Here is a 14,994-nt window from a genome sequence, read left to right as displayed (position 1 = left end):
GTTTCACAATTTATAATTTTTATGTCCCAAAAAGAAACAAACATTTTTGTCCCATATTATTTAGTGGGGTTTATAACTTGTGTCTTTCAACAGCACAACAAATACTTATTAACTTGATTAATGTGAGTCATATTCATATCATAATATAAAATTAGATGGGACCATTACCACATTACTCTGAATCATATATATATATATTAAACCTTCTTTTTCTTAATGAAAGGAACATGTACACCAATTTTCATGGCTGAATGTATTAATCTTAACAAGTTTTTCTTTTCTTTGTGTCGTATCACATTTTGTCATATCACACTTTAGGTCGTGCTCTTAACATTGTTCACGGTTGATTTTCCATGTTTAGTATCATATAGCTCATTAATATGATTTCCTCTTCTAGCCTAGCGCAAAAAATGATAAATATTATCAGTTTTTCTAAGGTTCTTGACATGAACACGAATTCAAAAATCTGAGTTGAAGTGAGTTTTAAAAAAATTTGGAGTGAACTTAAACAAAATAACGAGAAAATTTTGTATAAAACAAGTGGATAAATATATGTTTTGCCATTTTTTTAATAATTAGATAAACAAATAGTGATTTTTTTTAAATTAGGGGATAATGTAACATTTTTACCGTAATTCGTCATAGTTCTAAGTTCGAGCATGTGTATCGTGTGTTTAAATTGATTAAGTGTGTTTACAGACTATATGTTTCACTTGCAATGATTAGTCGTACTCTAAAAGAGAAACGAAAATCATCGTTTAAAAAAAACTCATAAATTAAATAATAAAAATCTTACCTACGAAATTAAAGATTTTAGATTCAATTATCATTTCACGGACATTCTAATTTTAATAAGTGTCATTAATGTAGGGTTATGCTACTCATTCAAAAATAAATTTGAATCACAAAAAGAAAGAGCATAACTATGTCCTTAGTATATATAATAAAATTAAAATCCTTAAGTTATGGGTACACATCAAATTTGTGATTTGTGATTTGTGAATCCATTTAAAGCGTATGTAAAAATATATGAGTTTAGGGATATAATTAACTTATAATATTTATGTGTTCTGTTTTACTATTAAACATATTAAATAATTAAAATGTGTAACACATAATAATAAGATGAGTCATGCAATTATTTAATGTCTTAAATCAATTGGACAAAAAAGAGGGAGATGCCTATAGTATGCAATACAATTCATAATGTCCTATAATTTGGTATGCATATATCTCACTCATCATGGGTCGTATATTTTTTAATCTAAAACAGGAAATTTGACTTTAAAACAATAAAATTTTGTCTAAATTGTATTTATCTTTTTCTTTATTGGAATATTTTTGTTTTATTTTTTATGTTTTGAGATAACAATATCCATCTAATTAGTGGTAAACAGCATACAGCATGCTACTACTGATCATCACTTTGGATTTGCGGATGCAGTTGAAAGAAGAATCATTTAGATTTAAATTTACAATAATTGATTTTATAATCAATAAAATTGATTATTTACACAAACATAAAATAAAATCTCTCATATAAAACCTTAGTCAAAATTATACTGTGTAACAAATAATTTGTAAAACATAAAATAAAATCTCTCATATAAAACCTTAGTCAAAATTATATTGTGTAACAAATAATTAGATGTTTTATGAGAAAACTAAGCGCATTGATATGTAACATTATTTTGTGCGATGTAAGTTTATAGAGACTCTTAAAGATGATTATGTTTGTCGTTGATATTTTTGAAGTGTATTTTTCTTTTGACACACATGATTCTTCTCAGGTTAGAGATTGCTAGAATCGTGGTGACCCACATGAGTTTTTATCGGTGTTCGGATTCGCAGTGCAATAAAATAAATTTAAATATTTTAGAATTGGACTGCTAAGACCAATCACGTGACCATTAAATATATGTTATCAGTTATGTTTTTTCGAATAAGTCAGTCATTCTTCTCTAATCTTACATTATAACATATTTTTGACACCATGGTGAGAAAACACGTGGTTTATCTCATTTTGGTTTTCAAGTATATTTTGTGCAATTAACGTACTTTCTCTTTAATTTATATCGAGTCGTATTAGAGCTCTATTTTATAACACGGCAAATTCCATATCAAATTTTTGTAAATCGTATTCTCGCTCCTTTCTAGCATAGTTAACGTCGTCTTCTGAAAGTTTCTTGTCTTCAACATACATTTTTCTAGCTAACTTCCCCCTTTTAATTCATTTTATTTTTATCATATGGATGTACTTCTCGGAAAGTGTCCGAATTGTAAATGTGATCAAATCTCCTACAATTCAAGCCCAAACTCACTCTTTTGAGGCTTTTAGTCCATCATCATCAAGACATAATTCCTACTCAACTGATGAAATTGATTTTGATCTTTGTTTGGTGATCTTCCTCATTTTTTTTGAGTCTTCTGCTATAAAATTTCAAAACAACAGAAGTAATATATAATGATCAAGCTCACCCTCCACCTAAGGGACAATAAAGGGCTGATCAGAACACCTTGAGATGAACTAAGTTTCCATATTGTCCTCGCCTTTAAGGTGTCTCTCGAGGCTCCATGAGGATCTACATTGCTCACTAACGTTGGGAATTTTTAGCTCCATATCCAGGGACAGATTCAGGAATACGAGTCGGGTGAGTTTGAAATTTTTTTTTGGGTGGACTTAAAAAATAACGAGAAAATTATGGATAAAACGAGAATAGAGAAATGTAATTTTTTTTAATTAGATAAAAATAAATAGTGTATTAAACTAAAAATTTTAAGAAATTATGGGTAATATCATATTGGTACCGTACAAAATATATTTTTTTCTTTTTTTCTAAACATTAATATCTATTATATTTCATGATTTATTTGCAATGTCACAAATAAATCATTTGTAGTGAATTTATCAAAAGAGGCTTAATCCAAGTAATGACTTATCATATGACATGGGAAGATTTGCAATTATCCAAAATGATCATGAATGTTTTTTATTTTCCCTATAACATTGAGATAGACAAGCCTGGTAGTAAAGGTAAATCAATTGATTAGTAAAATATTTTTGTGATGTGGATTCTGCATATAGATATATATTTGGAAGGTGATTGTTTTCTTCCATTTACTAGACCAAGAAACTAAAATTATATAATTATAGTGGGGGTTTGAAACCAGGTGATATATATAGACTATTGTTTTTAAACAAATATTAATTATATATTATTATTTATTATATATAATTATAAGTTTAAGGAGCAAAACCAGAATTTTCTTAAAGTTTAATCAGCTAAAAATCGTTAAAGGAGTAAAATAGTTTTAAAAAATCGGTTCAATTTGGGTCCGGTACAAATTGGTTCCAAATCGATAATTCAAGTAATTTAAGTATCAGTAATAGGGGCAAGTCGATCGGGTCCTTAAAATTCGAAAATTTGCCATGCCTATTTATTTTAAATGGATAATTGGTATCCTACACATTTAATTAAGTTTTAAATATTTCGTTATACATTATTTTATTTTATTTTTAAATTACTTATTATATATTTATATTTGATTGAAATAGTTAAGCTCTCTTTCAAAGAGTACAAAATAAAGAACCTAATTCCAAATATTAACAATTCTTATTCTATAATCGAAATTTGAAGTTCGGGTGAGTTTCACTCTCAATTCATTTCACTAAGGAGATAGTCACCATTATAGTATAATTCTTGTTTAGACAACCAATTTAAGTATATTACGAATTTTGTATTATAATCAATGACGAATCAATGATTTGAAGTTGGGGGTGAGTTTGAAAAAAAATCGTTGAACTTGAAATATTTTTGAGAAAATTAAGAATGAAACATATATATTAAATTACGTTTTCGCCCATTTTTAAGAATTAAAAAAATAAACAGTGAATTAAATTAAAAAAATAAATAAATAAGGGGTTATGTCACATTTTTAGTGTAAAAATTATTATTATTATTTTGGGACGGTTTGAGCCCACCTCAACCCCAATGTAGATCTGTCTCTAATTACGATATAATATTTTATATTTCGTAATCTTTATCATATTATTTACATTTATTTACATTTTAACTATATGACAATCAAACATATTCCTCTCTTTCAACATCAATATTCTTTATTGTTTAATTTTAGGGCACAACATAAACACACAATATTTAAATATGGATGAGATAAATGAGTAACAACATAGTCGTCGCCTTAAATTGCAACATCGTGATACAATGAGAATTATACTTCAACAATATATATTGTCCAGATTAGGCAGTACCTTATTAACTACAAAGTAGATGAGGGTTTAGAATAATTGCAGGACCTGCAATCGATAAGAAGATGAGATTGAATTAGAAGAGAATTAGAGTAGGAGTAGAGAGGGATTTAGAATTACCTGAAGAGTTTCAAATGATCAGTAGTCTTTTTTCATTCCTGTGCAGCTGGTATTTAAGGCTCCTACCTTAACTGTTTTTACATCCTTCAGCTAAAGAAAACCACTTTACCCATGACTTAGGTTTTTGACCTGCCATACATCGTAAATAAGTTTCCAGGTTTCGATTATCGACTTCTGTCTGTCCATCGGTTTGTGGGTGATATGCTAAAGACAATGCTTGTTCAATACCTTACCATTTACACAGTTCTTTCTAAAAAGTACTCACAAAGATTTTGTCCCTATCATTTACAATGGTTAGCGGCATTCCATGTAAACAAAATATATGATCCATGAACACTTGAGCAATATCACTAGCAGAAAATTGGTGTTTCAACCCAACAAAATGAGCCATCTTAGAGAGTCTGTCCACCACTACAAAAATAATAGAATAACCATTGGGTTTAGGTAAACCTTCAATGAAGTCCATGGAAATATCACTCAAATGGATGTAGGAATAGCCAAAGGTTGCAGCAACCCCTTATACCCTTGATTCTCCCATTTTTGTTGCTGGAAAACCACACAGTTTCTCACAAATTCTCTAACATCTCGTTCCATTCCTCTCCAAAAATACGCTTGACTCAGTTTCTGATATGTGACCATCACTCCTGAATGACCCCCTACTGTCGAATTATGCATTGTTGAAATAACATAAGTTCTCAATCCCAATCACAACCCACCACCAAACTCTCTTCTTTACGTATCTAACCCTTGATAAAGGAAAACCCTTTTACCCCTGACGAATCAATCCCCAAGGTCGAAATGATCTTCTTCAAATTCAGATATTGATTCCACAATTTCTCAAATGTTTTCATTAAAATTGATGAAAATTATGATATTGTTGAGCAAGATCCCTCTTCTGAAAGTTTCAATAGTGCATCTGTTGCCAAATTCTCTTTACCCTTCATATATTGTACTGAAAAATCGAATCCCACCATTTTGTATAACCACTTCTCTTGACTCGGGTGTTTAATTTTCTTTTCCAATAGATGTTTAAGAGATTCGTGATCAATTTTAATAACGAATGGATTAAACTGTAAGTAACTCCTCCATTTCTTAGTTACATTTAACACTACCAACATCTCTTGTTCATATGTTGATGAGGCTTGAAGTCTTGGCCCTGACCCTTTACTGATTAATACAATATGATGTCCATGATGTATTAAAACGACCCCACCCCTGTTTTACTTGCATCTGTCTCAATGACAAATTCTTCATCGAAAGTTGGCAACTTCAGTACCAGTGGCCTCATCATTACTCCTTTAAGCTCATTAAAGGCCTTTGTTGTTGCCTCATTCCATTCAAACTTGCATTTTTTCGACAAAATTGTCAATGAGACCACAATGGATCCATATTTTTTTTATGAACCTTCTATAATAACATGTAAGTCTTAAAAAAAATCCTCAAATATTTCAGATTACTCGGTTATGGCCACGATTCAATTTCTGCGATTTTAGACATGTCCACAACCACCCCCTTATTGTGAAATTACATGGCCCAAATAGTCAATCTCCCAACAAGCAAAAAGCACATTTTGAATACTTCAAAACTAACCGTTGTTGTTTTAATAATTCAAAAACCAGCCTCAAATGCTTCACATGCTCGTTCAAGTTCTTGTTATAGATTAAAATGTCATCAAAAAAGACTAAGACAAACTTCATTAGGACGAACCCATGATTCAATGGTAGGGTGGGCTTAAAAAAATTATGGTGGGAATAAATAAATAACGAGAAAATTTTGGATAAAACGAGTAAATATATGTAAGTTTTATCATTTTTTTAATAATTAAATAAACAAAATAGTGAATTCTATTGAAATTTTAAAAAAAATTAGGGGGTAATGTTAGATTTTAAACATAATTTCTTTTTTCGGGCATTGGTTAACCTAACTGGCATTACTACAAATTCCCTACATAGATCCGTCCCTTAGGTGAGGTTTTAAAATTTCATTCATCATCCTTTGAAATGTTGAAGGGACATTGGTTAACCCAACTGACATTACTACAACTTCATAATGCCCCTCATGAGTTTTAAATATAGTATTACAAATGTCACCTTCATGCATTCTCACTTGATGATAACTTGAACGCAGATCCAGTTTTGAAAAAATACAACTAACATGTAATTCATCCATCAACTTTTCAATTAAAGGAATTGGAAATTTATATTTAATGGTTACCTCGTTTAATCTTCGATAATCCATGCATAATCTCCAACTCTGATCCTTCTTCTTGATAAGTACCACCAGGAAGAAAACGGGCTATAACTTTTTTCTAATCACCTTTGCCTCCAACATTTCATTTATCATGCTTTCCATTTCGTCTATTTGAAGAGTATGATATCAGTAAGGTCTCATGATGACAGTCTGCCCTCCTTCCTTCAAACAAATTCAATGATCATAGCTTATATTAGGAGGTAGCTGATTGACTCTTGGAACAAATCGCTAAACTCATAAAGTAGATCCCTTATATGATTCTCCATATCCATCTCGGGTAAAGAAGCCAGAAATGAGAATAGTTCTGTATCATTATCCTTTTGACTTTTGATACTCAGTATAACCACCTTTGCTCCTTTTCTGATGAGTAATTCCCAAGGTCTAGCATTTCCATTTTCTTGATAGTATGACATTATAATTTCACAATTCTTCCGGATTGTTGGAATGACATTACCAGCCCATTAAAGTCCCAATTTAAGTTACCCAAAATAGATAGTCATTCGATTCCCAAAATGATATCATATTTTGGTATGGATATCAATCTTTCATTAATACACACCCTAGGAATACCACTTCTGACCTCGACATTCACTGCTACTTATTAATTAATGTCCGTTCGCAACTGTCACAGTTAGAGGTCGTGTAAGAGATTTAACAAACTCAGTTCCACGGATTGCCCTGTAATTCACAAAATTATGTGTGCTTCCTGAATTTTAATACATATACAATGTTCTTACCCACACTGTCTTTGATCTTCAATGTCTCAAATGTGGTAGCTCCTTCTAGGCTTACTGCCAATGCTTCTGCTTATATTTCTTCCGCCTCCGTTCCATCGATATCATTTATTTGCCTTTTAGCTTACATCAATTCAATACTCATAACTACATGTCAGACTTACATCTATGCCCATATTCCCACTTTTATTCACAATAGAAACATTGATTCTTCTTTCTTCTCTCATCCAGAGTTTTCTGGTCGATATTAAACCTTCGGGAACTCTGATTAGTGATTTCTGGTTTCAGCAATGTTCCATTATTCACCGCACTAGTAGAAGTACTCGTACATGATCGATTATAGCCTCCCGAGTAGTTGCTTCTGCTGCCAAAGGCTGGTTTCTTAGGATTAGGCAGTAGTGGACTCTCTTTATTTGCTAGATAACCCATTCATACCAACGAATCACACACTACCTCTTATAGTTTAATATTTGTCCTCTGTTGTAGTTTAGTCATTCTCATAGCCTCCGATAATGACCCCGGTTTTTTAATTCTGATTGGATTTGTAATCTCCTCTTATAATCCGTTTAAATAGCTTTTAATTGAGTATTCTTCCGTAAGGTGTGGTAACATGTAAATGACATCCAAGTATTTTTACCAAATTCCTTAACCGATGCCGACTACTTAAGATCTTTCCATTATTTTAACGGATCATCAATTCACTCGGGCCAAACTCTTTTAGTACCAACGTTTTTAACTCCTGTCAAGTCATAGCTCTTCCCGTTAACCTATGTTGTAGATGTGAACTGAACCATCATCGGATTCGCCCCTTTAAGTGTGCACAAACATATTTTAGCTTTGATTCTTTCAATGTGTGATCCACCTAAAAGAACATCTCCACTTTATATATCCAGTCATCTACCTCTTCACCATTAAATTTCGGGAAATCTATTTTTGACAGTCTAGTCGGTGAATGATACATATAATCACGTGGTTCCCTTTCTTCAGGATGTTCACCCCGATGTCTTTTGTCCTCACAACGTCTGTGATCAGGTTGGCGTTCACCTCCACTTTCGCCTTTCAGTTCCGGATTATTACTACCGGACGCCTGAGTTAACCGTCTAAGTGCATCGTTCATTGATGTCATCATCGCCTCCATCTGATCGAAAAGATTTTCTTGCGCTTGTAAGTGTTCGTCCTGCGCTTGGCTATGACTACGAATCTCATTCAATTCTCCTTCCATTCGCGTTTCCACTATAATGCCAAGAAAGTTGCTCTGATACCAATGATACAATGAGAATTATACTTCCACGATATGTATAATCTAAATTAAGCAGTACCTAAGTAATTACAAAATAAATGAAGGTTTAAGTGAGTAGAGAATGAGAATGATTGCATGACCTGAAATTGATAGAAAAATGAGATTGAATTAGAAGAGAATTAGAGTATGAGTAGATAGAGAGATTTCAAATTACTTAATGAGTTTTCAAATGATTAGTAGTCTTTTTTTTCATTTATAATGTTCTGCCAATTGTTGTTTCTGCTCATTCTGTTAATAGTTGTCTTTTACTCAAGTGTTACAAAGAGCTGTCACCACTCACTTGTTTCTAACACAACTTATTCAAATCTAAAAAACTTGCTCTTTGCACAACTTATTCAAAAGAATTACGGAAGATGCCGATTTGTTTAACAATTCGTCGACTTATTAAGGGTTATAAAACCTAACCCCTAACAAGTTCTTATATCACATCATTATCTGGAAATAGAATAAAGCATATGCGTCAATCATTTCAAAATTGAGTTAAAAAGTCATTTGAAAACGTAAGTGAAAGTTTTGTCCGCAATAACTTACCAAAATTAAAAATTGATATACTGTAAGATAAATTTTTTATATATTTTTTCAACGCAATTTAACTATTTTATAACATTTTAAATTATTATAAATATTTAGATTTCAAAGATATTACCTACTACACCTATTTTAAATGGAATAGATATTTGAGTGCACCCGCCGGCGGCTATGGTTTTCTTCTTCTCACTTTTTTCCCTTCTCCTTTTCTATTCCCTTTCCTTCAATCGCCACCTCAATCCTCTCCGACGCATCGAGGCAGCTAAGAAACTCCGGTGTGCTAGGATTCACGACGGCAGTGTCGTTGTTTTTCAGTCTGTGTTTTCTTGATTGAAATTGGTTTGTTAACATGTTTTGATTCACATGGAAACTGTTCTAATTTCAGTCTGTGTTTATTGCTGAACTAATTTACTTCCGTCTTTAGACAGCAAGAGAGCTTACAGGAAATTACAGATTTGCTGTAAGAATGTCTGCAATTGAAACTAAAGATATTGGAATATCTTCCGCATCTCTTCCTGTAAACCCACCTTCTCATCCTACATATGATTTGAAGGGTGTTATCAAGCTTGCGCTTTCTGAAGATGCTGGAGATAAAGGTTTATATATTTGGATCTTGTATATAGACATGTTTCATTTGATTAGTTCTTATTTCTGTATTTTACAATTTACTCTTAAATGTAGGGGATGTAACCTGTATGGCTACAATACCGGCTGATATTGAAGTGGAGGCCTGTTTCTTGGCAAAGGAGGATGGAGTCATTGCTGGAATTTCACTTGCAGAGATGGTATTCAAAGAGGTTGATCAGTCACTCAAGGTACAGAGATGGATAATTCTTTTCTTGTTTAAGCAGTGTTCAGTTTATCACTTAATCTAATTAATACAAGTCTTATTTGAAGTAAGTTCATTTGATAACTGTTACGAAATCACTGAATTGTTTTGATTCACCTCAAACTAATGTAGATAAAACTGTTATGAAATCACTGAATTATTTTGATTCACCTCAAGCTAAGGTAGACAAATTGATAACTGTTATGAAATCACTGAATTATTTTGATTCACCTCAAACTAAGGTAGAAAATTTGATGACTGTAATGAAATCACTGAATTATTTTGATTCACCTCAAACTAAGGTAGAAAATTTGATAACTGTTATAAGATCAGTGAATTACTTTGATTCACCTCAAACTAAGGTAGAAAATTTGATAACTGTTATGAAATCACTGAATTGTTTTGATTCACCTCAAACTAAGGTAGAAAAATTGGTTTAATTTGGTAAGCTACGAAAAACTCAACTCTGTAATAAAATATAAAAGACAAATTTAATTGTAAATTAATCAAAGTAGTCATTATGTACACTTCGGATATCAGTTCTCCATTTTATCATGTCGTAAAATCTACTTCAAATTCATATATTTCATTTAGTTTATTCAACATTTATTTTTAAACACTAATTCTGACACTTAAAATTCAATATTCACATTCTGCCCTTAATTTTCAATAAAGTTCAATAGTCAAATTATGTGAATAATGTGATTCCAACCTCAGGTTGAGTGGTCTGTAAAAGATGGAGATTATGTTAAGAAAGGACTACAGTTCGGTAAAGTTTATGGTAAGTGGTGAAAGCAAAAGTTGTAGAATTTGGGCTTTGGATTTCTAGTTTGTGATTTTCTAATTTTCAGGACGAGCACATAACATTGTTGTATCTGAGAGAGTTGTCCTTAATTTCATGCAGAGGATGAGTGGAATTGCTACTCTAACTAAGGTTTTACAACTCTTCCTTAGTTTATCTTCAAATTATTCTTATGGCTCTTCTCAGATTTTGTCTTGTTAGGAACTAAAAGTTCAAATTTATTAATGTCTTTGTTATGGTTGGTAATAGACATTTAATAGGACTACCTGAAACATTTCATTGCAGGCCATGGCAGATGCTGCAAGTCCAGCATATATATTGGAGACAAGGAAAACAGCTCCTGGACTACGCTTAGTGGATAAATGGGCGGTATGGATCCTTATCTTCCTTAGTGCGATTGTTTCTTATCCTTTTCCCGCTTTGGAGAAAACTGTATTGAATATTGTTTTGCAGGTATTAATAGGTGGAGGACAAAATCATAGGATGGGTTTATTTGATATGGTACTGATAAAAGATAATCATATTTCCATTGCTGGAGGTGTGAAGGAAGCTCTCAGATTAGTTGATGCATATTTGGAACAAAATAATCTTCATATGGGGGTTGAGGTAACTATCTATCATTCATATGTATTATCCAGATTGATCGATTCATCAATAAAAAAAATATCTTAAGCATTTAACCAAAATAATCCATTTTTTCATCAAAATTAGTTTTTTCTTCCAAAAGAGGATTATTTTAAAAAAACAAATACATCAAACAAGCTCCAAATTTTGCCCTTCTTTACCTGTAACCTGGTTTACTTTGTGAGGTTGAGACAAGGACACTTGAGGAGGTACATGAAGTGATACAATATGCATCTGAAACAAAAACATCCTTAACTAGGATTATGCTGGATAATATGGTTGTACCATTTGGAAATGGCGATATTGATGTTTCAATGCTCAAAGAGGCTGTCGCTATCATTAGCGGGAGGTTTGAGACTGAGGTGTGTCCTATAGACCTTTTAAAATTGATTTTGAAACCGAAAGTGTTCTTCGAATCTCATCAAAACCTTAACTTCTTCTATGATTTGTTTATTTGATGATCATAGGCATCTGGAAACGTTACTCTTGACACTGTATCTAAAATTGGACAAACTGGAGTGACATACATCTCAAGGTAATGGTCTCTTTTATCCGTCTTTTCTTGTAGTATACTTGTAATGTAGTGTCCCACTATTCGGTTATGCTTGATGGTCCATGTGGATGGACTTATTTGAAAACTAGTATTGTAACAATCCTTCTTATAAGAATATTTGATATGTTACTGTGGATGTTATGACGGTGCTAGCTTCCTAAATAAAAATAATAAATAAATCTTGATGCTATTGAAATCACATAAAGTAGTAGTGCAAATGGTATCTTGCTTTTTTCTTGAACTTGGTGATCACTATTGAGGATAAGAATACAATCCACACAATATGCCATAGCTTTCAGTGACACTCTCTGCACTACATTTTTCTATTGTGGACAAGAATACTTTAGGTTATGCTTAGTTTGATTAAGGCCTTGTTAATTTTGGGTTATTTAGGTTTAATTTCAAATAACTCATATTCAATCATAAATCCAATTATTCATATTATCAACTAAAATACCTTTTATTTCTTATTTGTTTTAAAATGATTTTTTTTCTTATACCCTTAAAGGTCTCTTTACCCAAAGAATTACTCTCAAATAAACTCAATTTTCAATAGCTGAACAACCTACTGGTTATCCAAAAACAAACATGTCCTAAGCTATTGTTATGGGGGAATTTGACCCCAACTAATGTGGAAGCCTTATGAAACTTAACCTTCTATTTTGATGGATAATGTTCTTCTAGTTATGTTTTGAAAAAATGTGTAAAGTTTTACTTCGATGAGACCCAATTCTATATTTCTATCATTTTTTATGGTTTGTTTTCTTCCTTTTAGTGGTGCTCTGACTCATTCGGTGAAAGCTCTCGACATCTCCCTTAAAATTGACACAGAGCTCGCGCTTCGAATCGGAAGGCGAACAAAAAGAGCGTGATTTGATTGATGCCACATCATCCTATATGTTCTTTGTCTGCAGCTACATGGAATTTATCTTCCACATGTGAATTCATTTGCTTAAGCTAAAATAAGCATGTCTTTTTATATCTCCTTTGCTATGCATGTTTTAAGAGATGTTGAAGGTATTAGAGAGAAAGTTGTTCGGTGACAACAACATTGAAACCCCAATGGTCATAATTTTTCTTCTTCTTAATGTTTTGTTTGTATATTTGTTATTTTAAATTTATGATCAATATGTTAGGTTCTGGTTTATAATTTTGTAATGGAGTCCCTTTTTAGATATATAAACAAAAAATAATACTAATTTGCCTTTAATTAAATAAATTATATTTCCAAAATTTTCTTTTATTTGAAAGTATACAAATGTCATTTTCAAATGGGATGAATTATATGCCAAAAGTAACATCACACGGCAACGCGAGAGTTGTTGTTTTGGCAATTCATTTTCATGCTGAGTGATTCTAACTATTTTTTATGAGATAATTTGTGAATGTGTGAATTTGTTTTAAATGACGGGTTTAACTAGCGTGATTTAGATGTTTTTGTCCGAATATATATATATATATATATATATATATATATATATATATATATATATATATATATATAACAATAATTACCGTCTATTTACTTACCATCCCATATGCATATGGGAAGAAAACATCACTCATATTTATTTTGTAGACGATCTATTCATCTTGACGCAGGCTGATGTTGAATCTATCAAAACTATCAAGGAGACATCAGAGTAAAATTCTGACCTTATATGGTGGTGTGAATAAGGAAACAAAGACAAAAATCTTCGACATCATGAGAATCAATGAAGGGTCATTATCAGTTCGTTATCTTGGTATCATGTTCTCGTCAAAACAATTCTAAATCTCTCATTGCAGGCCATTGATTGAAAATGTGAAGAACTCTATAATGGGATGGGCTACAAAAAGATTATTTTATGCGAGACAGATTGAATTAGTCATTAGAGTTGTTATGGGCATCATTGGATATTGGACGCAACAGATGGTCCTCCAAAAGAAAGTTATGAAAGAGTTTAATCAATTGACGATGAACTTCATCGAGGAGACTCAACAGGCCCGGACCTGCTGTGTAATAAGTGAGGCAATTGCCTGAGGCCCAAATATTTTTGGGGCACCAAAATCTTAAAAAATAAATAAATTAAAAAGCTCATAAATAATAATTGATAATCTATCAATGATAAGCCCTAACTTAATTGGAGAAAATAAAAAACACTATCTTACTTGGAGAAAAGAATCGCACGATTCCATTTATCAACAAAATCAAGGAAAAAAAAATAAGAACAAGAATTCTGGAAAAAGAAAAGGAAACACTTCCCCCAAACCTCAAGCCCGTCGTCGATCCTCCAGCTTGCCGGAATCGGAGCAGAAAACTCGGTCGTCTCCTTCCCCGAGTTCTTGGGCATTTTTCGCTCGTTTCAGCCTTGTTTCTCGGCACTACGCCACTGCCCACTAGAGTTCTTCCTCCAATTTTGGTGAGATTTTGGTCCGATTTACTTGATTATTTTTTATTGTTGAGGACTTGTCTGGTGGAATGGTGGATTCACAATTTTAGATTGGATTTTTGAAAGTTAATGAAACTTCTGGGCTTGAGCGTTTTATAAAGCTTAAAAATATTTTGAGCAATCTCGAACTTGTGATTGACGATATAAGAGGTCAATGATATGACAATGGATCTAATATGAAAGGCAGGCACAAGGGTGTAAAAAATAGATTACTTGAAATTCATCCCAGAGCTTTCTACACTCCATGTGGATGCCACAGTCTTAATTTCACACTATGTGATATGGTAAATTGTTGTCCTAAAACGATGTCCTTTTTTGGTGTTATACAACGCACATATTCATTATTCTCTTCTTCTACCAAGCGGTGGAAAATTTTCAAAGATCATGTACAAGGTCTTACGGTTAAGCCATTATCACAAACACGATGGGAAAGCCATGTTGAAAGTGTGAAGTCGATAAAAGACCAGACTTCAAAATACGAGATGCTTTAATTGATTTGACAAACACTTCTTATGACTCAAAAATAAAGAGTGAAACTGAGGCCTTGACATC

At 32.2% G+C, this 14,994-nt stretch overlaps 1 protein-coding gene across 1 annotated transcript; it reads left to right on the top strand.

Annotated features, from left to right (window-relative positions):
* Positions 1–9,380: 9,380 nt before the first annotated feature.
* Positions 9,381–13,155, top strand: LOC124938193 (nicotinate-nucleotide pyrophosphorylase [carboxylating], chloroplastic-like). Its single transcript, XM_047478589.1, has 10 exons — positions 9,381–9,541; positions 9,627–9,798; positions 9,884–10,017; positions 10,749–10,812; positions 10,883–10,965; positions 11,119–11,202; positions 11,287–11,439; positions 11,643–11,819; positions 11,925–11,992; positions 12,786–13,155. The coding sequence occupies exons 2-10, from the start codon at positions 9,669–9,671 to the stop codon at positions 12,880–12,882; spliced, it is 990 nt and encodes a 329-aa protein (XP_047334545.1). The 5' UTR covers positions 9,381–9,541; positions 9,627–9,668; the 3' UTR covers positions 12,883–13,155.
* Positions 13,156–14,994: the final 1,839 nt, after the last annotated feature.

Source organism: Impatiens glandulifera, chromosome 5, assembly GCF_907164915.1.
Source record: "Impatiens glandulifera chromosome 5, dImpGla2.1, whole genome shotgun sequence".
Taxonomy (NCBI): domain Eukaryota; kingdom Viridiplantae; phylum Streptophyta; class Magnoliopsida; order Ericales; family Balsaminaceae; genus Impatiens; species Impatiens glandulifera.
The sequence above is the reverse complement of the archived record's forward strand: the minus strand, read 5'-3'. Positions and strand labels throughout refer to the sequence as shown.